Here is a 22,504-nt window from a genome sequence, read left to right as displayed (position 1 = left end):
ACTTCATCGCAGGAGATCGCTTTTAGATGCTAGTTTGGTGGTGGTCAGTTGTTAAGGTTTTTGCAACGATTTGTTAGTCTGAAACGTTTTTTCTCTAAAGAACAATATTGTTGTTGGTTCGTATTCTCGAAGTCAGTTTAACTCGAACTTCAATTTGAACATGTGCATGTTCACAGTGTGGCAGTCAATCACTACTGCAACCTCGAGCGCATTCTATAATCTGGACTGATACTAGTTTCATACTCTAAACAACATGTTATGTCTCAGTCGCCAAAGAAATGTCTAGTATTAGCTGTAAAAAATATTTTAAAAGACTTTCCGAGAAACGAACCGTCGTGTTCTTTTGAGTTAGAACGAAAATTGCTTTTCACGCCAATTGGATCAAGGTTGACATCTTGTTCTCGGCGCAGCTTAATTAGTTTCAGTAGGAAGAGTGAACCAGTGGTTAATTTTGCTTTGCTGATAAGGAAAATAAGTCAAAACAGCCACATGTGAAGAAAAAGATGGTAAAGGGCTGAAAATGCTTCCATTAGCTAAATAGGGTAACTCAACGTTAATTCACTGGCGCGGTTTGTTTTGGGCTGACCGCTCATTTTGCCCCGTTTAACTTAAATGTTATCTAGTGTTTCCGTGAGACAATCATGTTGTAAAACATGCTATGGCTTTTAAGAGGACAAACGCAACGGCGAGTGAATTTTTAAGGTGATTGACTCAGAAAATCGGGTGAAATGGTGAACAAAATGTAAAAAAGGAAAAAAAAAACATGCCTAATTCTGCCTCACGATGGCGTAATAAAATGTAGCATTGATGTGATTTAATGTGAATGTAGGTGATGAAGCCTTGCCGTGAAGGGCGCTTTAATAGTTGTAAGTACGTTTCGATCGAATGCAGGCCAGGCAGGTACAGTGTATGTTTTGGTGGAAAAAGCGCTTCTTTTCAGACAACTGTTCAGAGTCCCCACATGACCTGAATAAAAACTTTCCTGCGTAATGCTGTAAACTGTTGCTGTGGTTGTGAGTGCAACTGTCGAACCTTTGTAGAAAACTGAAATTTATTTATCAGAATTAATTACTAACTTTTTGTTTTCGCACAATAACAAATCAAAAGTTGATAACCACTCTAAAGAATACCCTTTACCACCCAAAGCAAAAAAGCGGAGAATTTATTCAACAACTGTAAAAAAAAAAATTATCTGTTTAGAATAGTTTTCGGCTCCGAAATACTTTTTTTCGTTTTTTTTTTCTTTCTTTTTTTTCACAAACGCGAAATGACACTTCAAACTATGGATCGCAAAACCCGCAACTTGTCTGGGATTTGGTCCCCAGGCCTCTCCCGTTGCCTTGTCGAGTCTCTCAGAACGATATTAGGGACTGGCAACTACTGTGTAACCACATTTGGCGCCATATGGCAAACGTCGGCTGTTTTGGTTGAATTTGGTCGAGTTTTGAGACTTTTTCTTACGCTTCACGAATCCAAAGCGGTGATTTAAAGATAGTGGCTGGAAGAGATGATTCTGTGCTCGACATTGACTCAGGAAAAGGTGAAAATAATGGAGAATTTCGATTTGCTGACGAAGATGATTTTCCCCTACTGAAGACACATACGAAGCAATTATGGACGATGTGGTTTGTGAATGAATACGAAAATACATGTATATGTGACAGTGAGGTAAGAACTTTATTAAAATCCTGTTAAATAATACATGTTACCTTGTGGCTGTGTGAGCATTATATGAGCTTATATGAACATTTTCATCTGATTTATTCGGCCTTCTAAATTCTAATTTTGAATTTCAAATAGCAATTAAACAGGTAATCTGAGTTGCATTCTCCAAAAATATAAGTCTTAATGCTTGCCTTGATATTTACCATCTTTCTCGGAGATTAATTAATATATTAGAGGTGACTGATTTTGCAAGAGAAATCAAAAGGTGATTTTTTTGTGCAGAGCTACACTGTAAGTGATTTCAAAGTACTATAAAATTTGCATAATTGTACAAAGTATGACTATACAATAACAATAACAATAACAATAACAATTATTTATTATTGAAGAAAACACTTAACAAATTGTTGCTCACAATTAGTCGGGTTATTTTGAGGTGGGCAACATTTGTAAATGTTTACAACACTTAATAAGTAAATAAAAAAGAAATGACGATAACACTTTTAAAACACTTTTGTCACTGCCAGGAAAGATTAGATTTCCTAACCAAGTTTCAAAAGCTGCAATTCTTCACTTGTGAATTTTCATGTTGGCAATTTATATCCAGTTTTCGAAAGAAAAGGCTGCATGGCCTTTGCAGATTTAACAATGAAAAGAGAAAGCCTTTAGGAAGATTCAACAGCTTAAATGTGTGACAGTTGCACTAACTCATGTAAATTCACAATCACAACAAAATAATTTATTTAGTGTTCAGACCATGTGAGGACTCTGAATACCAGGTTGATATAATTATCTAGTCACGTCTGACTTGGCTGTCCATGGTGAAATCTAATTTGGCATGTTTGATTGTAAATTTGTACCATTTTTGACTCATGAATGCAGGCATGTGCAAGAACGAGTTATTGCGATCTGGGGATTTTCACTTGGTCGGCGGGTTGTTAACTTTCATGAATGCACAGTAAATGAGTTATCATAATGTAGGGAAATTTTACTCGGACATTGGTCCGAAAATTTTCCAATTTTGAGATGTTGAAAACGGTGAATCAAAAGAGGAACTTCTAAGGAATGGTTAACAGCTTTAACAGGGGAAAATCATGCATTAACGGCAAAGTCATTTTTCTTCGATTTGTGGTTTTATCAACCTGATGAGCAGGTGGATCTCAAATCAACTTTTAATCTGCGGACTTTGGTAACGTTCAAGTGCTTCTAGGAATATAACACACAAATAATATTATTACAGGTTCTAATGTGAGTTTGTACTGAAATACTATTCTAATAGACTGATTTTTCATTTTCCGAACAGTTCTTGCAAAATGTTTGAAAAACATGCTCTGATAAATTCGCTTCAAAATTGACTTCAAATCGCTTGCAAGGTGTCTCGCGGCAAAAATTATACACTTTTGCTCTTAGGGCTACAATGCATAACAAGTTAAGACCTATCTGAGTAAATTTTTGTTTATTAAGGAAAGCTTTTTGTATATTTCCTATTTTTATTGAGGAAACTTGGCAACTTGGAATAATGTTGTGTAAACAAGGGCAACACTAAAAGCCAGAATCAGGAAAACAGTAACTGGAAAGGAAAATCTGGAATCCGGAATCGGAAACTACAATATGAAAATAAAACATTTAATGCTAGTGAAAAAGTGAATGTTTAGTTCAAAGTAACGTCCTCGTCAAATGTAAATTTGATATTTTTCGATAGGTGACACCAGAGAATAAAACTAATTAATTTAGTCATTATTTCCTGCCAATGAAAAGTAAGTGTTTCTCACGGGTTAAAAACTGATCGCCCATGAACTTAAGAAAACTAATTTCATAGTCTATAAGTCACCTCTATGTTTTGCTTTGAAACTCTATTAAGACTCTATCAAAACAAGTTGAAGCGGGGTGTCCGGAAAATAGACGAAACAAAAGAGGCAGAAGATATGCATTCACGCAACTAACCACCTCTTAATTGGAAAGTCCGCCATCTGTGCGGTGTGAAGCAATTAATGTTGTCTCCGAGTCACCTCTATGTTGTCTCTCTCTGTCCCATAGGACATTGCTTCCTTTATAAAGAGTCCTTTCATTTATGCCAGCAAGTGATATGAGTTTTTTATTCTGTATTTTTTACCCCAAGTCATGTATTTCGCCATTAAATATTCCTAACCGTATTCATTATAGTTTCTGATTCTGGATTCCGGATTCCGGTTTCTGTTTTCTGGATTATGGCTTTTATAATTTTAGTGCTGCCCTGTAAACAAACACGTGTCCTCGCAAGCAAATTCACCCAAGTTACGCGAGAATGGAATTTCATCTAACATTTTGAAACTTTTAGACCTTTACATGTATTTTGTTTAGTAAATTGTATTCATTGATTAGACATTCTAACTATTCTAGACTAACAGGGTGCTGTTTCTTTACGACTTGCAAGTTGTGTAAATACTAATGTTTATTTATTACCAATATGCATTGCTAATTTGTTGAATTGCTGGACTAACAAGTACCACATTACCACTATCCTCTTCCGCATTCACGAGTTGGCTCACAGTTGATTTTTTATAGATCTATTCTTTGTGTTCCCTATGGCCTAATCATAATTAATGTCCTTGATTAATTGAATAATGTGCTCTGTTCAGTCAAGCCCTCAACCTGGAAATGACTCACAGGCCCAGTCACTTGGAAGCATGCATGTGGGGCTTATTAAGAAGCATGCTGGTTGTCTTTTTCTTCTGCTATTCTCTACATGTATAAAGAAATGTGTTCTAAACAATCATCTTTACACACTCATGTCTACATGTACTGCTGTGGTTTATATTGGCAGTTAACCCACTTGTCTCATTCAAAGATAAAGAAAAAAAATGAAATTATTCTTATGATCACCTGTACTGGGTTTTTAACTAACTGCGAGCCAGTGAGGGATGCAAGCCGAGAAAACTTGTTTTATAAGTCTCATGAGTTGAGTTATCAGTCAGGTATTTTTTTATTTTACTTATTTATTTGACTTCGCCTTCAAACTTAAGACTATAAACAGAACATAACAACATGAAACAGAAAATAAACGATTACTGGGTTAAGGCAGGGTGACCACAACAGCTAGCGCCAATTACTGTGGGCCCAAAGCACTGAAAATAGCAATTAAGGTTAAGCACTCAATTGAACATGTAGGGTTAAGTGCTGACAACTTTGATTAAGGTTAAGCACTCATTGTATTGATTGGAGTTTAAAGCATTGACTGTAGTGATAAGCATTAGCTAAAAATTAAAATAATAATGTATTTCTCTATATATGTAAGTTTAGGTTTGCCATTGCCTTGACCCACAGTTCACACGCCTTGTATATTTGTAAAACTCAACTGGACTTAAGTCTGGGATGTCCTTATGGGTACCTTCCTTTTCTTGTTTATGGCATCACCTTTAATAAAAGAGCAAGTGCTATCAGACCACAATAATTATTATGAGATTACATCACAAAGACAAGTAATGGCTTTAAGAGATAAAGCTTTGTTTAGAAGAGTACAATCATGTAAGTGCATTTTGATCAAATGCTGTGGCAAAAAGACAGTCTTGGCAAGAGGGTTGGTAGTAGGAAGAATTTATTGGCGGAAATTTCCAACCTCTTTTGCAGGGTCTCTCCTCTTCACGTCCCAGGGAGCGAGAGAGGGGAGACCCTGGTTGGGGCTGGTCACGTGTCTCCCAGAGAAAAATTAGACCCAGGGAGGAGTCCTTCACTTGCTATGTTTTGTCAAGATTTATTGTCCACTCCGAAACAAGACTTACGCTTTGCTGTGCGAAGCCCATGCGAAAACTCATTCAACTGGCTATGTTTTTCAGTAGTCTTAATTTTGCGAGCCATTGTAGCATTAATCTGAAAGCTTAACAAAGTCCGTTGTCTCGAAGCGCTGTACTTTGGAAAATCACTGTGTATACATGACAAAATTAACCGTGGACAAACAGCACCTTCCCCTTCAATTCATGGAGTTGTAATCGTGGTTTATTCTAGCTTTGAATGTGCTGATGAAAGATCAGATCTGAAGAACTAAGGAAGGAAACTTGAAAGGAATCGGGTCTATGTCTAACCGTTCTGAAAGGACATTCTGCAGCAATTCCGCTGCTAACAGAGCGTTTCTTTCTGGAAAATATTTTAGCATAAGCGCAGTCGTTCGGTATTTAGCGTCGTTGTTTTGTTTACGTCCCCTTTTCTCTCGGGACGTAAACAAACCAACGATGCAAAATACTAGAGACGCGAACGACCACGCACATGCTAAAAGATTTGCAAGAAAGAAACGCTCTGTTAGCAGGGTTGCAACAACAAACAATACACAGGAAACAGCACATAAGCAGAACACTTTCGGAAGGAGGATGTACGGTATAACAACATGTAGATGGTAAATATTTCACGGATCTTTTTAATGAACAAAGAAAACACTTTTGAAATACCGTAATCGTTGTAAAACAATAACGAAATAACCTTTGTTCCAGTTGATGGTGTTAATTTAGTCTGCGGCTACAATGGCTCCGAGATACATTTCCGGTCACGTTTGATTCTTTCCTGGCCGTCAAATGCGGCGCGGAGGATGACTCCTCGATGCACCGCTTGACCTTAACAATGCCTGACTTTCAGAGATCATGGACTTGACCACTCTAAAAGTAGATGTGGCAAAAATTCACTTTGTGGAAGTGTGTGGCCATAAAGCTCCTTGGCTACCACCAGAAGTAGTCGATTCCCTTTGCTGTAAAGATTTCACCAATGACTTGTATCTCCAACTGCTTTACAATGTCGATAGCAGCTCACATTCACAGATTCCCTCACTTTATATACCTTTTTAGGGGTTTCTGAATGACCACTTGACATGACCTTTGAAACACACGCGAATCGCAAGTTGACTTGACTGGGGCATGTTTTCCCATCTCCGGTACACTTAGTATAGGCAAACTGACACTCAACCACCCCTCTCTCCAGTCATTTATTTGTAATCTCCCAGATTCTGGGAGACACGTGACCAGCCCCAACCACGGTCTCTCCTCTCTCGCTCCCTGGGACATGAAGAGGAGAGGCCCTGGGAACGAGGTTGGGAAATTTCATGCCTTGGGAAAAATAAAGAGGTCTAGGAAAAAATGCTCAAAGCATATATTCAAGCTAATTATTGTTCTTGAATATTCAGACCTTAAAGTTTTGTGCCATTCTTACATGTACTATTAATAATTGTAATAGTTTACATGTACTTCAAATCAGTGTTTGATTTTAACTAGTCCAGTAGCTCATCTAATTAAATGTCTTTTTTCAGACTCCCAGATGGCTGTAAGGAGTATAGGACTTTCTAAACCAGTGAGTAGGATACATATTGGGCATGTATATACATGTACATACTTGTACTTTTGTCTAAAAACATTGACTACATTACTTGCAATCGGACGTTAAAATTTCGGTTGTTTAATTTTCGGATACTTTTTCCCTCATTTCGGACAATTTTCGGACAAACATTTCAGACACTGCGCTGAAACATGCCCAAAGTAAATTTACGACTAAAAAACATGAATTAGACTGAAATAAAATCTTTGAAAATTATAGTTTTACTGTATCTTCAAGGTTTTACAGCCGGATACACCAACGAGAAAATAACACAAACCCAATCAAGCTTATGACTCAAGCAGTGTCTCAAATGCTTACCTTTCCAGTGATTAAAAGAACGACTGAGCAAAGCCGCCTAATCCGAATTCTAAACATATCATGTACATTGGCTTTGAATATGTGATGCTGTCGCCCAGAAAGTACTTTTAAAGTTTTATACTATACTGTAAAAATTTCGGACGCTTTAAATTTCGGGCGCTTAAAAATTTCGGACGGTTTTATTTTCGGACACTTTTTTTGTCCGAAATTAAAATCGTCCGAAATTTTTTGCAAGTAATGTACTATCAAACTGTTTCTGACAATGCACTTGGGTAACCTCAGCAAGCTTCATTGATAATATACTGCATAAATTACATGTATGTAAACTGCTGAAAATCCCGGCAGCTTTATAATAATATTAATACTAACAGTGAAGAGAACTTTAACTCAGTGTTTTTAATAACTGTATTTAATATTCATTAATTAGATCATGTGAAGTATTTGTGTTTGAAAATGTCTTAGGTTATTTCTTTGACCAATCGCAATACTGGCTGTAAGTATTGATATTTAATTTACATTATTATTATCAGGAGGAAATTCAAGTTCAGATTGCAGTTTTTGCATCAAGGGCAGTTGCTGGACAAGTGTGGTACCTGCGGATTGTGATAATGAGACATGATCAAGATGATGCTACCTTTAAGGTAATTTTGTGCTTCCTGTTGGACTCATGGTTTGACTAATTGTCTTATAACCAGAGGATTGAAGAGTCAGTGGTCACATCTAGATTCAGTATTGTGTTGTCGTGTTGCTTCCTTTTCACTTCACATTTAGTTTTTCTCTTCCTTAGTGAAGAATACTTCAGTTGATTTGCAGCTCAAAGTGTTTTGTTACCCCGGCAATGTTCAGTTTTAAAACAGCTGGTCCTACATGTAGTTGTTCAAAGGGTGGATAATTTTATCCACTGGATAGTTCTGGCAGATACTGTAAAATGTGTGCAAGATTTTCATGATAGTCCTACATGTATAATTTGTGAATAGTCTTAGAGTAGAAGCATATGTCAAATTTAAGAATGGGATTGCGTGGAAAACTTTGCAAAACAATTGGTTGGAGTATATTTGCTCTGCTGGATAGCAACTTATCCAGTGGATAAAGTTATCCGTTCTTTGAACAACTGGGGCCAGGGCAGTAAATCCTGTGTTTAAGACTAGCATGCCATCTATTGTGATTTAAAGCACAAAATATTGCATTCTTGACTCCTGAATTGGGGGGCCCACTAAACATTGTGTGGTTATTGTAAGTTATAACGACGAATTTATGGTTTAGGACTGCTGTTGATGTGCAAGGTAGTTAAGCTGAGAGGAAGTGTAAACTTGTATGGTAACCCCTGTTTTCGAATTGGTAGACTTATAAAGTTCTTTGAACAACTAGGGCCAGGGCTGTAAACCCTGTGCTTAATACTAGCATGCCATCTATTGTGATTTAAAGCACAAGATATTGCATTCTTGACTCCTGAACAGGGTTTGAGCTAGGAATTGATCACTGGGGGACAATTTGTCCCCTTGGCTAAAATTTTGGGGGACATTTTTATTTTTAGGGGGACAGATAAATTAATTTTTATTCAACAGTTTTTTTACATTGATACAGGCAAGCCAACAAAAACTTTTTTTTTAGCTGATCCTTGTAATACAAGAACAGTGATCAACACAAACAAGAAAAGTTAAGTTATTAGTGTCAATACTTTTTTTTCTCGTCATATTTAAACAGAGGATCAATGACTATACTTTATACTTCAAAACATTTCACAGCAGAATCTCGTCTCGGCATCCCCTTGTAAACTTCAATTCCTTTCTTAATTACTGGTAGACGTACATGTACTAATTCTTCTGTTGGTTCTAGCCCAAACATCAAAGTCCCTAACCCTAGTTTGTCAATGTTAGACTTCAGAACAGTAGCAATAGCATCTTGCATACCTTCCGCACTTTGATGAGAATGATAGGTAGCATTTCCTCCCACTCGAAGATTCTTAACACTTTCGAGGCCAACTTCATCCAGAAAATTGAGTAGTGAGTCATATTTGACTGTGGTTACGTCCTCTTTGGCCAGCCAGTAGAGGGCTCTCATTGCTCTGAGGATGGCTTGCGATTGTTCTCTAAGAGCATGGCGCTGTGTGTTGCTGAATGTATCCCTCATAGCTTCTTCATTGACAGCATCCTCATGCTCTTAACAGTCTTTATGTCTTTGCAGAGTTGAGGTTCTAAAATTTGTACACCCTTCTGCCGATACAAAGGGGTTGTCTTCTTAGATTTCCGACAAAAATAGCAGAACATCGCCTCCTTTTCATAGTGCAACCATGTGTGATCTCACAACCAACTTTTCTGGAAAGTTCGTGATTTTCTCGGTTTCCTTTGATCCTCATCCGATTCTTCCTGATTAATTCACTGTTCTTCTTCTGTATCATTTTTCTGATTCAGTCTGGCTTCGATTTGTAGCGAAAAAGCTTTCTATTGTGAAATGTGACTTGAGAATGAACTTTGAAGGAACAACGTGCGGTAAAATATACTTTCCACGTTCTGTTTAACTTGCAATCTCTGGGATCCCTTCGTGTCTGCTTCCGTTCGAGTTTTTTTCCCTTAATTTTGAAGGAGACAAATTGTCCCCTTGGCCGTTTTTTTTAAGGGACAATTTCAATTGCAGTGTGGGATTGGCGCAATGGCGCGGCCCGGCTCAAACCCTGCCTGAATTGGGGGGCCCACTAAACATTGTGTGGTTATTGTAAGTTTAAAGAAGAATTTGTGGTTTAGGACTGCTGTTGATGTTTCAAGCTAATAAGCCGATAGGAAGTATAAACGTGTATGGTAACCCCTGTTTTCGAATTGGTAGACTAATTAATAAAGTGCTTTTATTGATGAAAATTTAAGTTCTATCCATGGCCGTGGAACAATTCTTTTAGTGCGTTTTAGTCATTCTTTTAAAAATCTCTGATCAATGGGCACATACAGGACTTCACTTTTACAACATGGTAGGAAATCAAGGCAATTAATTAACAAACTGTGTAAAATTTTACAGACTATATGTCTCATGAAGTATAGAATCTTGAAGTTAAAACTATGAAATTGATTAGAAGGAAAAGAAAATTTCGAGAGTGGGAGACTTCAATACATTAATTTGACCTGATATTCTGGTCATTTTTTATAGACTGTGAAGGATCGAGAAATTGCCAGCAAGTATCACTTGTTACAGACTTTCCCATTCAGTATCTCCTCAGACATTGCCATCTCACTGAAACATCAATGCCCTGAACATTTTAAACTTACGACTGAAAATTACCAAGTGAGTTAAATAGAATTGTGTATGTAGTCACATGTACTAACTTATATTGTTATTATTTTTAACTTTTTGTATCATTTCTAACGTTGGTGTGATGTCTAATGACCTAACGAACAAAACTGAATGTAATTGTAAACTAATGTAAATTTGCTGCAGGGTGTACAGTCAAAACATTGCATCACACAGTCATACTCTTTAGAGTTATGTTGCACCTGAGGGTGTTGGCCAGGAATGAAACAATCTTTGCCTGATGGTCACCGTGGTCAAATACTCAGCAACAGAAAATGTAGAAAATTACTTGAAGAAAAAAATTCAACTTGCTTTTGCCCTTTCACTCTACTCTGAAGCATATAAGCCACAGCAGCCCACTGACGGTTCGTTTCTGTAGCCAAGACTCTTGTGGGAAACAACAACAATGATGTTTATTAACAAATAACAGCTGGTGATAGGTAGATTTTGACTGATTTTCAAAATTAGTTACTGTATTTCCTACATTTCTATCAACAGGAGGTTGACTATACCATCATTCAAAATCTCTTGCATGGTTTTTGGTTTGTGATTGAGTTCCATTTGGAACACTTGGGCAGTGAAGCCGACCAGTTTGTGGGTAATGTGTGTGTGGAACCCAAAAATTTCCCTTTGGATGTAGAATGTCCAATAAACAAGAAATTCAATCTTGGCATCTCAGAAGAGTTTGAGTTGAAGGTAAGTTATTGGTAAAAGTGATTGATGAGTGATGTGAATGGCTGTATTTCATTTTAGAGGTGTAGGGCCATAGTGTTTAGGGTAATTTTGAAGAAGAGCTCCCCAAACCGACTGTCGACCGACAATCGGCCAACAGTCGGCCGACAAACGGCCAACAGTCGGCCGACAAGCGACCAACAGTCGGTCGACAAACGACCAACAGTCGGCCGACAGTTTATCAACAGATTGTCGACCGACTGTTGGCCGTTTCTCGGCCGACTGTCGGTCGACTGTTGGTGATCTGTCGGTGAGTTGTCGGTAGGATTTAGGTTGAAAATACATTAAAATAAATGCATTATCAAAGAAATAAAAGGAATTGGATTAGATTCGCTTAATTTACTTGTGTTTCTGCTTGTGTGTGATCGTTGCTGGGACGCCATATTGTATTTTTGACGTAACTCTTTACTAATACCCAATCCCCCTCATTTGTCGTTATTAGTCATTTTATATTGGTCATTTACTTTCGCAAACTTGGTGGCTCCTAAAAGAGCCGTTTTGTTGTTTTGGTGGCTCCTAAAAGAGCCGTTTTGTTGTTTTACTCGTAGAAACGCTCATCAAACTTGAGTGGCAACAGCTTCCCCTCTCTTCGCATGTTGGCCATCACGGGTATGTACCGCCTGAGGCGCCTCCTGCAGACGAGTTCAACTGGCGGAAAGTTTATCCAGGCGATCACTTCGATAACCTGTTAGCTGACATTGCCCAGTTCCATCCTCCCAACTAAGTTCGCTTAGTTAAACAACAAACGGCTCCTTTAGGAGCCACCAAATAAAATAAAGTCTTTGACCAACAAATCATCCTGTCATGTGTTGTAGCTTTTAATTAATGGCTTTCTCTTATGCACATTAAATGATACTACGATAATTGAATTTCAGACAACAAAAACCTCAGACAACAGTTGTCCCCAACATAAAAATCCTACGCAAATATATTATACTGTTTTTGTTTTATATTTTGAAGCGCTCTGTAAAAAGAGGGAAGGCGCAAATATGTAAACACACCACCATCTTGGTTTTTGCACGTGATCGTTAGGATCATCATTCTAATGTTAATTATTTTCGTTAAATGCTTTACAATATAATAGCATGCGCGCGTGTTTTCTGAGAGGTAAGTTTTGTATTGTCTAAAAGTTTACAACTCGGTCACTTTGGAACATTAATGTTTCATCTCGTTTTTATCAGTATTATCATAATCTGAACTCAAATGTAATGGTTCGGTCGTTTTCTGGGCAGACTAAACCTTTCACTCAAAGCCAGTAGTCTGAGTGACACCATGCCACCGCAACCTGTTACAAGAGAGTGATGAAAATGTCAACGTTAGTAAAGACAAACTTTATGTGGACATACATGACACACTTACAGACAGAAGAGCGCAAAGCATTATAGGGCAATTCCAAAACGCTTTTAACTATGCTTATTGATGAGAAATTGAGTGAAGTTTTAGAGGGAAGAGTGGATAATTTCAAAGAAAATTATTTCGAAATGGACATTTCTCTTATTCGATTCTCTTTAACTACTGAATGTATGTATATTTTTAATTTTACAGCTTATTTTGATCGAGTAATACGGAACAGTGTTTTGTTTGTAACAAAACGTAAGCTTAGATACCATAAACTAAGTTCGGTTCGTGGACTGTTCAAGTAGAATTATAATCTCACTTATATTGTACGGTGGAATTGATCTGTCGGTAGCCTGTCGGTAGTCTGTTGGTAAACTGTCGGTTAGCTGTCGGTCCACTGTCGGCCGACAATTTACCGACAGTCGGTTTGGGGAGCTCTTCTTCAAAATTACCGTGTTTAGTGTGTTGGTCAGTGGTTCAAGGCTGAGCATCTGCTGATCTGAAGTCTTCTAAGACCAGAAACTGAATTTTGGAAAAATTGAAATCCAGAGGTCCCTGGTTTAAAGTCCTGCTCTGGATGTTAGCTGGAGTTGTTCCTCAGTAGCTCCAAGTTTAACTCATTTGCCAGGCTTGTAAATAACCAGCTGATGGACCTGCCTCCTTCCAGTTGGGATTTGTTGATCATGTTATTGTTCAATTAAATTTAGATCATTATTTCTTTGTGAACGTTTAATGCTCAGCCTCACTGGAGCACTTGTGCTATAATCACAATCTGCTACCCAGAGTCCTCAGGCTTTTTGGTCAGCAGGTGGGCACCAGGAGAGACTCTGGGGACATCGAAAAAATTCAAATTTTTTGATTGTCTTTTTTCCTTAACGGTTTCCATTGTTTTACCGCAGAAATCCTGCGGTAATAAAATTCGATGTCCCCAGAGTCTCTCCTGGTGACTAACCGCTTGCCAAAGAGCCTGAGGACTCTGGGTACGATGATTGCTATAATCACTGCTGAGGGTAATTAATACAGTTTATTACTGTTGTTGTTGTTGTTGTTATTATTATTATTGTTATTATTATTATTATTATTTTAACAGCACTATTTTACACTGCTAAAAAGAAAAAGAAGAATTAAAACCAAACATTTTCGATTGATCAAGCTATCTTCAGGGTAAAAAGACTGTCCGTTACATGCACATTTTACAGTATGTGCTTCAGGTGATTCCTTATGGGAACAGTTTAGCTATCGTAAGAATGGACTTGTTTGTTCACACTGGGGCTCCAATTTGTTGGATCATTCAGCCTTCAATTATTCTACGCTTGTGAAAAGATTTTGCCCTACAAAGGATTCACTAACTAACTGAATGGGTTGGATTCTCACGTACATGTAGAACTGGAGTTGGTGGTTTCAAATCTTGGTGTAAGCACCAACAAGGGTCTTTAACCCATTTCAGTCTTACAGTACATGTAGAACTGTTTTCTTTGCCATTTTGTATGTGTGATGTACCATTTAAAAGGTCTTCATGAGTGAAATTTGTTTCTCATGTCAAGATAACTGAAGGAAGTCAGGTCTTTGACAGAAATACATGTAGTTCCAAACGTCCAAATGAAAAATTACAAAATTTTCCTGATCGTTTCATGGGATAGATCTACCCCCAAATTGTAGCTTAATTTGCAGTTTTTAATGCATAGAAAGTTCTGTCCAGGAGATATTGTCAGAGTCTGTAAGTGCATCAAATTGAAACATTTGAAAAATTGTAGAAGTGGTAAACCACATCATAGATACCAGGGGGTACTATTTTTTTCTTTAACCCTCTCCTGCCCAAAAGTGCCATATGGCACAAGACGCAGTAATGAGCACAATATTTGGTCAATTTGTGTGAAATTTGCACAACCAAAAGATCTTGGAAAGATCTACAAATTGAAGGCATAAAATCATGCCCCCCTCCTATATGAGACTTTATTTACCACCCCTCAAACTTTTGGATTTTCTTTTCCTTTGTACGTTAAGGGTCCAGCTGATATCTGACAACAAGCAATGCACTGAGAGCTGTACATTAAGCTATAGTTTAGGGGGATACCCAGTATATACAACGAATAGGGAAATTTTCAATGTTTTTCTTCTTTCGTTTTTGAGTTTTCTCACTCTAATATGTGACCTCCTCCATCTCTGTTGGTGTGATTTATAGCACACCCCAGAAAATACCTTTTAAATGGTATATGACATGTGGTCTCCCAGTTCATAGTTAGCAATTTAGAAAATTTGACATTTCCCTCGGGCGGGAAAGGCTAGTGGGTTACCGGCAGGAAAGGGTTAACCCTATAAGTTGTTTGTCATGCCAACCGCAGGGGATGCGTCTCCCATCATGCCAAACAATGTGGTCGTGTTTTTGTTTTGTCTGCTTATTTATTGAACGTGGAATGGTAATATTGATGGTTGATATCCCTTTTGACACTAAGCCAATTAAAACCCTGTAATTACATTATCCAATGATCCAGTTTTTAATAATGATTATTATACAATGTGGTATTTCCTTAGCAGACTGATTCATCATCTCCTCGGAGCTGTGACCCTGCTGACTGGGATCCCCTTGAGTCTGGTATGCCCAGCAGGAAGGACACCACACTGTCCAGTGCAAGCAGTGGGGTCAGCAGTGGCTCCCCACTCAGCCACTCTCCTGCTGCCAGCCGATCATCAAACTCCAGTTTGTCACCTAGGCAACAGTCCCCTGTGGAGTGGCAACATGGTGTCATCTGGGGAAACTTTGTAGATGGCAACAATGCTCTGCCCCCACCCCCAGACACTGCACTAATATGGGGACCTTACCATGAAAACGAGGTACATGTAGGCTTGTTTGTAGAAAATTAGTCCTTAAGAAGCGCCTAGGTGGCTAAATGGAGCTTTTACAGTGCATAACACAATAACATTGACATTGCTGAAACAGATGTTATTTTCTGGTTTGTAAAACTCAAATCACTTGAACTGATGACCCAAAATCCCAGAAAATGGCATCTTCGCAAAGTGTTGAATTTAAAAATTTCCCTTAGTGCGGATGTGTGGGGAGGGTGTTTCGAGACATCCCTATGGGCTAGCACATTAATCTTTTAGTGCTCAAAACTGGTGGTTGTTTTGTGTCCTGATCAACATACTACATTGCTGATTATGGCTGCCAGTTGCACTTTCTTATGGAGAATTTATCACTGCTTTTTTGAGCCCAAACAAATATTACCAGTTTTCCCTGTTGTTAACCCATTAGTATAACATGCCATGTATGGCTATTTTAGTCCTTAGCATGACCAAGTTTGACTGTACACAACTGTATGTGTTTTAACTTCATCAATAAGACATAATGGCCTTTGCTTTGTTTTTGACTGATTGTCAATTACTTCTGAGTTATCGCCTTAACTACAAAATGAAATTCAGTAAACCTGTAGTGAAGCAATCAAGTAATATTTTATGATTCTGTTTGTCTCCATTTAGGTTTGCAAGCTCTGGCCACCATATGTTGACTTGGATGACTTTTCCAGGTAGGAAAAAGGTCCTCTTAGTAGTATGGCGGTATTGTTGTGTGATTCCAAAAAAACACTTAAATTAGATGGGTGCTTATTGTGTCATGTGGTACATGTACCATTCATTCCTCTTCAATGCTTCCTTGAATTCTTGTGTATTCCAGCCGTCTCATCTCGCAACATTAGGGACCTTCACATCAGAGTAAGAGTACGAGATTGAGTACAAGTATGACTTTCAAATTTCAGACTAATCACATTCCCCAGAACGGTTACTAATTCCGGTAGTTCACTAGCACATAAGGAGGTCCAAGAAACAAGATTAATGGGACATATGGTTATTTGAACCACACAAACTAGATTTCAAAAGTCGTAGGTGTAGTAAAATCGGAAGGTCCCTATTCTCTATCAGGAGAAAGTGACCAGAATTTCTTCTGCAGTGTGCAATACGCATTTTAAGGTTAATTTGATTTGAAGATGTACATGTTCACATTAGCTTGTACATGTATAGAACAGAAATGCTTAGGCCTTTTTCTCTCATTGAGGTTGTTTGTAAAATCCTTCAATTTGGGTGAATTTTCTGAATATCACAAATCGAACATTTCATGCTAGTCAGTACTGCTCAGCACTTTATAGTTTTGTCCACAGAAACTACCTTGAAGCATATAACACAAAGTGCTCAATAGCAATAACTTTACAACAGCACAAGTTACCCTCTTCAAGTTAACTGCGGTAGCTCATATAGGATGGGATAAATGAATGAATGAATGAATGAATAATTAAACAAATGGGAATTTCAGGGGAAATGCTGAGAGTGGCTATTCTGTCCATTGTTTCCTGATCTAATTGGAATCTGAAAACGTTGGTCTTTATGAAGGGCGGAAAACCCTAGGAGCAAGGGAAACAACTAGCAACAAACTCAACCCACATATGGTGTCAACTCTGGGAATCAAACCCGAGCCACACTGGTGGAAGGCGAGTGTTCTCACCATTGGGCCATCCATGTCCCCCCTTTATGTTACCTGCAAAAGGTGCTAAGTGCTTGTTTATATTTGTTAGGAAAGAAGGCGAAATAAATAAAAATGAGCAGTATGCTCAGACTCTTCAGGAGTTGGAGCGTGGAAGCCCCCCAGATGCAATACTTGGTAGTGAGCTGTTACAGACGCGTGAGACTGGAGACCAAGGGAATGAGCAGAGCTGGTTGGCACAGGTAAGATGGTTGACTGCTACATGTTCAAAAACTGCTTGTTTTATGCTTCATTTTCCGGTGGTGAAAACATCAATTTAAAATGTCAGAGTGGTGTTTCTAGTCTGCTATGTCTTCATCCCTATCTGAACAACTATTGATACACTTTAGTACTGCTTGATTCAAATGAATAGTCATGATCATAAGGGCTTCCTCCAGGGGATCCAAAGTTAGAAGCATTGTGTACAGCATAATGAAAAGGGTCTCAGGACAGTCCTGCTCAGTAGCTTTCATCTCAGTCACAGTGGTCACACTTCAGGGACTCATTCAAAAACTCAAAAGTTAGAACCACCGTGTACAGGTTGATAAACATCAATGTTAGTTTTTGATCTCACTGCCCGCGTTGGTTTTGACGATTTTCAGTTCGGTTTGACAGTTGACTGTCTGCTTCGAGTCTTGATTCGCGACTCGATCCTGCATTCGCATGCAATTCTCGACTCTATCCTTTATACTCGATACTCATGCGATCCATTTCTTACAGGACGCCTCCCATCACGGCCTTACTATTGACAGCCTCGAGAGCCAAGCTGAGAAAAAGAAGAAAACGAAGGAGGAACACAGGCGGCTGCTTCAGGAGCGTAGAAGCCTCCTGCAGCAGCAGGATAGGGAAAAACAGGAAAGAGATGATCGCAAACTTGCCGAGGAACTGGCCTACAATGACCTCAAGGCTGCCGGGTTTGTTTCCTGACCCCAGGTGCATTATGAAGCCATACCCCAGTGTGATCTCCCGGGGGCCCCCATGAGGCTGGGGGGCTTCAGTAGCCAGGCTGGAAGTGACATCTCTGGAGAGCTCGATGCATTCAGCGGGCTAAGCAGCTTCCGTGGGTCTTGGGCGTCCCCATTGGCTAATAATGATGAGGTCATCGATGCATCAAAGATGACATCAGGCAATGGGGACATTTGGGTGCAGGAGTAAAGTGACGACACCACTGTTCATTAAGCAGTCTTTTGTGTAACTGATTATTGGTCAAAGCGTGTTTCTGTGTCCCATAGGCTAGATCAGGAAATCCAACCGAGTGGTTAAGTACGGGGTTTTTTGTTTTAGACGTTTTATCACTTTTTTTTTTTTTTTACCGTCTGTTTGATTAGGGCCAGTCTGGCTGGATGTGTTTGACTTTCGTGTTGCAATTTTTTTAAAAATTTCATTTTCAGTGTCGGCCAGTGGTTTAGGCTTTCAATGAAAAATCTGTTCAGGTTTTTCAGGAAAATGAACGCTTCGGTCTAAATTTAATCTTTTGAGAAGGATCGTGTGAGATTTTTTTTTCTCTTTGTAGGCTGCGATAAAAAAAAAAAAAAAAAAAAAAAAATCAGCCTGTTGGCTTCTCACGTCAAGGGAAACATGCCCTAGCTTTGTGTTGAGTTCATGTTTAAGATGTGACACGGCTAGGTCATCAGGTGTGCACGTGATCAATATCAAATGGAGTGACAAGCATTAGAACAAAAAACAAAACGTTACATGACGCTCCATCGAGTCTTAATTTCTAAAAAATTATGTTTGATGTGAATCAATTTGACAAGTTTTTTGGCTATTGGCTGTTGAAATGTTAGCCATTTGTGGATTCTCTTAATAGAGTTTTACAAATTCGGGGGAAAAAAGTCAGTGAAAATGGAAATCATTTGTCATTTTTAATTTTTGTGATGTGAGTTTTTCTCCTTGAAAGCCTCGCAGGTGCAAAAGTAGGAATTTGTTGTTCGAAGTCGTATACAGTGAAAGCATATTTGCTATAGTGTTGAAAAAGTTAAGATATAAATTTTTGACGAAAGTTTTTCAAACGTTTTGTCGTTGAAGAATTTACTGGCCTCCAATCGAATTTGTGGTTTAGTCACTGTAACATAGTGTAACAGTAGTATGGCGTCTTCGTGCTTAGTTCTTCATTTGTTTGTCACGCAATGCTTCAGAAGCGTTTCGTGACAAAGGAAAGAACCTCGCGAAGGAGACCAGCAGTAGTATTCAATTTTGTAGGCGAAATATTTATGACTCTTAACTGACTTAAGGCATTCCTTTGTTCTTTCAAGAATTATTAGCAATCCCGTGACTAACGTGGTTTTATATATATCGTGATAAAATTGTTGTGATTTGACCACTTGACAATTTTTCGTGTCGTATTTAAGAATGGATGTGTTTCGTTTTTTTAGATTGAATTGGAATATTAAGCGAACAAGGCTGTAAAATAGAATTGTGAAGTTATATTTTTGGCTAGGTCAGCGATAAACTCAAACAATGCTTAGTTGTGTTAAATGTAATTATGGTGATTTAATCAAGTCACTTGCATTGCATTTTCGTTAGGAACGTTATTCAAGGTTGTCCAATTTTTGGTTTTGCTTTACGATATTATCGCTTTGTTTTTTTTTTTTTTTGATGTTTTTGTATTCGTGTTTGTCACTGTTTCAAGTAAATTCAATGTTTGTTTGTTGATGTTTGTTTTTTTTTCGGTGAAATTTAATTTTGTTAGAAATAGGTTTTTAGCTTTATTCAATAGTTTACAAGGAAACATAATTTTTACTCAGGGTTTATGCAACTCCTTGTCGAAAAGACCAATTATTTTGTATCTCTACGTAGAATACAATTGGTTTCTATTGGAGCATTTAGGCCAGAACAATCTTCCATCTAAAAATTAAGTGACCCGCAATGCTCAAATGTGTGTTCATATTTCATCATCAGCGGTTTGAATTTGTTTAATCTTTAAGAAAAATATCTGAGTGCTGGCGTATATAAATGTCTCCGCTCTTTTCTGTGTGTATGAAGGGAGCGGGTTTTTTTTAATTCTAAAAGGCGATATATCAGCGATATTTAGCCGATAAAAATATGTGTAAAATATTACAATCTACAGAGGTGAATAGATCGAGAAATTTTTGCGCCAAAAAAAGACTTGGCGCCTCATGCCACTTTTCGCGGCATTCTGTATTTGGGCAACTCGTCATTTGCTTTTCGGCGTTGGCTTTCATTTATCCGCAGGGAAGAGTGAGTGGTTGTTGTTTTGCAACACAAGTCAATCTACGAGTGCGTTTGTCCCAATGAATGATTGAAAGCCAAACGACCTTGAAGCAGTGGATCTGTTGCGTGATTATATCCTTGATTTTAGTGCGTTAGATAATGAAGACGACTGGAAATAGAACACTGAAAAAAAAAAAAAAAACGAAAACTCACGTTGTCATATCAGTATATTTTATTGTACAATAATTTGTATCTTGTAACTCCCAGTAAGAGGTTAATAAAAATTGTGAATAAATTGTATCACTGTTTGAACAATTCTGTGATTTTTTTGTCGCTTATCCCCCGGACTATAGGTGATAGGCAGGTTCAAAGTCATTAGACCTAGAGGGGTTTGAATGTTCATCGATTCGTATCTCCACATTTCTCCTGGTTTCCCCGATGTAATCAACACTGCCAGAACAGTCCTCTTTTTAGACCACATGTGATCTGTGAATGTTTTTGTCTTTAAGGTTGAGGACGATGAAAATGTCTTTGAAACCCGTGTTATTGTATAATAGTTTTGCTTCACTTCCTTTTTGGTTTGGGTTAATCTTTTAACTTTGTAGCCTTGTAAAATAGTTTTGTAATAAGGAAGTGGATATTATTATTATTATTATTACTATTATTATTATTATTATTATTATTATTATGATTATTATTACTGTTATTATTATTATTATTATTATTATTATTATTATTACTGTTATTATTATTATTATTATTATTATTATTATTATTATTATTATTATTAATGATGTATTATTCTAGAAAGTGACACAGACATACATGTACTCGCAAAAAAAAGAAGAAATTCGAGTGCTCCTATCAGGAGTCAAACCCAAGGCCTTTCAATTACTAGTTCGGATGCTCTACTACTGACGTACAGGAGATTTGTTTTGTTTTTGTTTTTCATTCATTTTATTTACCACACGTTCGACTTACCGCAATACCGCAAACCCCAATGTCCCCCTCCGATCGACTTGCGCGAATTTCACTGCAGTTGCACGGTGAAGAAATCATTGGTCTGAATCTTGTCAGATGTGACTCCTCTGCCTTTCTGCGCCCTATGCACAAAGTTTTACAAACTAATCACCATCTTTTCGTCTGGATCTGCTAATTGTACATTGCATTTCCGGTCAGCGAATGTTTTCTATTGTTTTGCGATAAGCCGCTGCCTGTTTGAATTTGGTAATTGTAACTATCATGAAATGGAAATGCGGGCTCATATATAAGTCACAGGAACCGCGATCTTCATCACAGTTTAGCGGGAACGAGACGAATAAGCGCGCCCTTTCGAAATAGTGATCGATCCTGCCATGAAAAGAAAACCGTAAGATGCACAACAGCAGGAAAAAAGGAGAGGATTTCTAAGGTCTGCAAACAAAGGGATACCAGAGAAATGCAAAGACAATTTTTAAAAGAGAGAGGGACGCATTCTTCTGCTAAGGAATTGGCGCGTGTTTATTATGTGAAATGGAAGGCATTGCATCGAGACAAATAAAGGGCCATGGACAGAACCAAGGTAAGGCCCGCTTATTTAAACGAAGGAGACTTCAGTTACAACAGAAGAGCGTTTGGTTAGAAAGTCACAATATTTAATCCAAGCCTGGCAAAAAGTCGACTAACATGATCATGCAGTGTACATCGCCAAGGTAATTGTCCAGGGGGTAAGCGTCATAACATTAGGGACCTTCAGATTTTACTACGAGTACGAGATTGAGTACGAGTACGATTTTTCAAATCTAGTTTGCGTGGTTCAAATAACTGCTTGTCGCACCAATCTTGTTTCTTAGGCCTCCTTATGCGCTGATAAACAAAGGGAATTAGTGAGAGTTCTGGGGACGTTACTAGTCTGAAATTTGAAAGTCGCACTCGAACTCAATCTCGTACTCGTGCTCTGATCTGAAGGTCGCTACTGATAGTGGAGGAGTGCGGTCATGAGTGCGGTCCTTAAAATTGCATCAATCCACTGACCCATTTTCAGAACAGAAGGTATCAGGGGCACCCAAAGACAATTTTATCTCAGATCCTTTGAAACGTTATTTCAGGCGATCTGGAGTGGCTTTAAAGCTCTACAGGTTCATTTTAGGCAACGCTATAATATTTTTATCTGTTCGTTCATTC

At 38.1% G+C, this 22,504-nt stretch overlaps 2 protein-coding genes and 1 long non-coding RNA gene across 8 annotated transcripts in view; all 3 read left to right on the top strand.

Annotated features, from left to right (window-relative positions):
* Nucleotides 1-1,395: 1,395 nt before the first annotated feature.
* Nucleotides 1,396-20,656, top strand: LOC146466084 (uncharacterized). 5 transcript variants are annotated; one of them, XM_085127777.1, is made up of 9 exons: nt 1,396-1,668; nt 6,932-6,972; nt 7,845-7,955; nt 10,450-10,584; nt 11,089-11,286; nt 15,193-15,492; nt 16,135-16,181; nt 17,220-17,370; nt 17,888-20,656. In XM_085127777.1, exons 2-9 carry the CDS (start codon nt 6,940-6,942, stop codon nt 18,092-18,094), a joined length of 1,182 nt encoding a protein of 393 aa, XP_084983903.1. In that variant the 5' UTR covers nt 1,396-1,668; nt 6,932-6,939; the 3' UTR covers nt 18,095-20,656. The 5 variants fall into 5 exon arrangements, with proteins under 5 accessions (XP_084983903.1, XP_084983902.1, XP_084983901.1 ...); XM_085127776.1 differs by lacking the exon at nt 6,932-6,972 and having other exon boundaries at nt 15,196-15,492; XM_085127775.1 differs by lacking the exon at nt 6,932-6,972.
* A 985-nt stretch (nt 20,657-21,641) lies between these two features.
* Nucleotides 21,642-22,504, top strand: part of LOC146466082 (uncharacterized) — a 7,386-nt gene continuing 6,523 nt past the window's right edge. For both annotated transcript variants that reach the window (XR_014868156.1, XR_014868155.1), the window contains exon 1: nt 21,642-21,902. This is a non-coding gene — a long non-coding RNA (uncharacterized LOC146466082). The remainder of the gene's footprint in view (nt 21,903-22,504) is intronic.
* The window catches only part of LOC146466083 (uncharacterized), a 2,425-nt gene continuing 1,843 nt past the window's right edge, over nt 21,923-22,504 (top strand). Inside the window, exon 1 of the mRNA XM_085127875.1 lies at nt 21,923-22,504. This exon is cut by the window's right edge and continues 1,843 nt beyond it. The gene's annotated coding sequence lies outside the window, so the exon portion shown is untranslated.

This window comes from Pavona decussata, unplaced genomic scaffold, assembly GCF_977016875.1.
Source record: "Pavona decussata unplaced genomic scaffold, jaPavDecu1.1 SCAFFOLD_154, whole genome shotgun sequence".
NCBI lineage: Eukaryota > Metazoa > Cnidaria > Anthozoa > Scleractinia > Agariciidae > Pavona > Pavona decussata.
This window is presented reverse-complemented; position numbering and strand designations above follow the sequence as displayed.

Bases quoted from the DNA above. Each gene is read 5' to 3' on its own strand.
- LOC146466084 (XM_085127775.1), top strand. From the start codon at position 1,621: ATGTGGTTTGTGAATGAATACGAAAATACATGTATATGTGACAGTGAG. The intron at 11,287-15,192 runs GTAAGTTATTGG...GTATTTCCTTAG, and splicing joins CAGAAGAGTTTGAGTTGAAG to CAGACTGATTCATCATCTCC. The intron at 16,182-17,219 runs GTAGGAAAAAGG...TATATTTGTTAG, and splicing joins GACTTGGATGACTTTTCCAG to GAAAGAAGGCGAAATAAATA.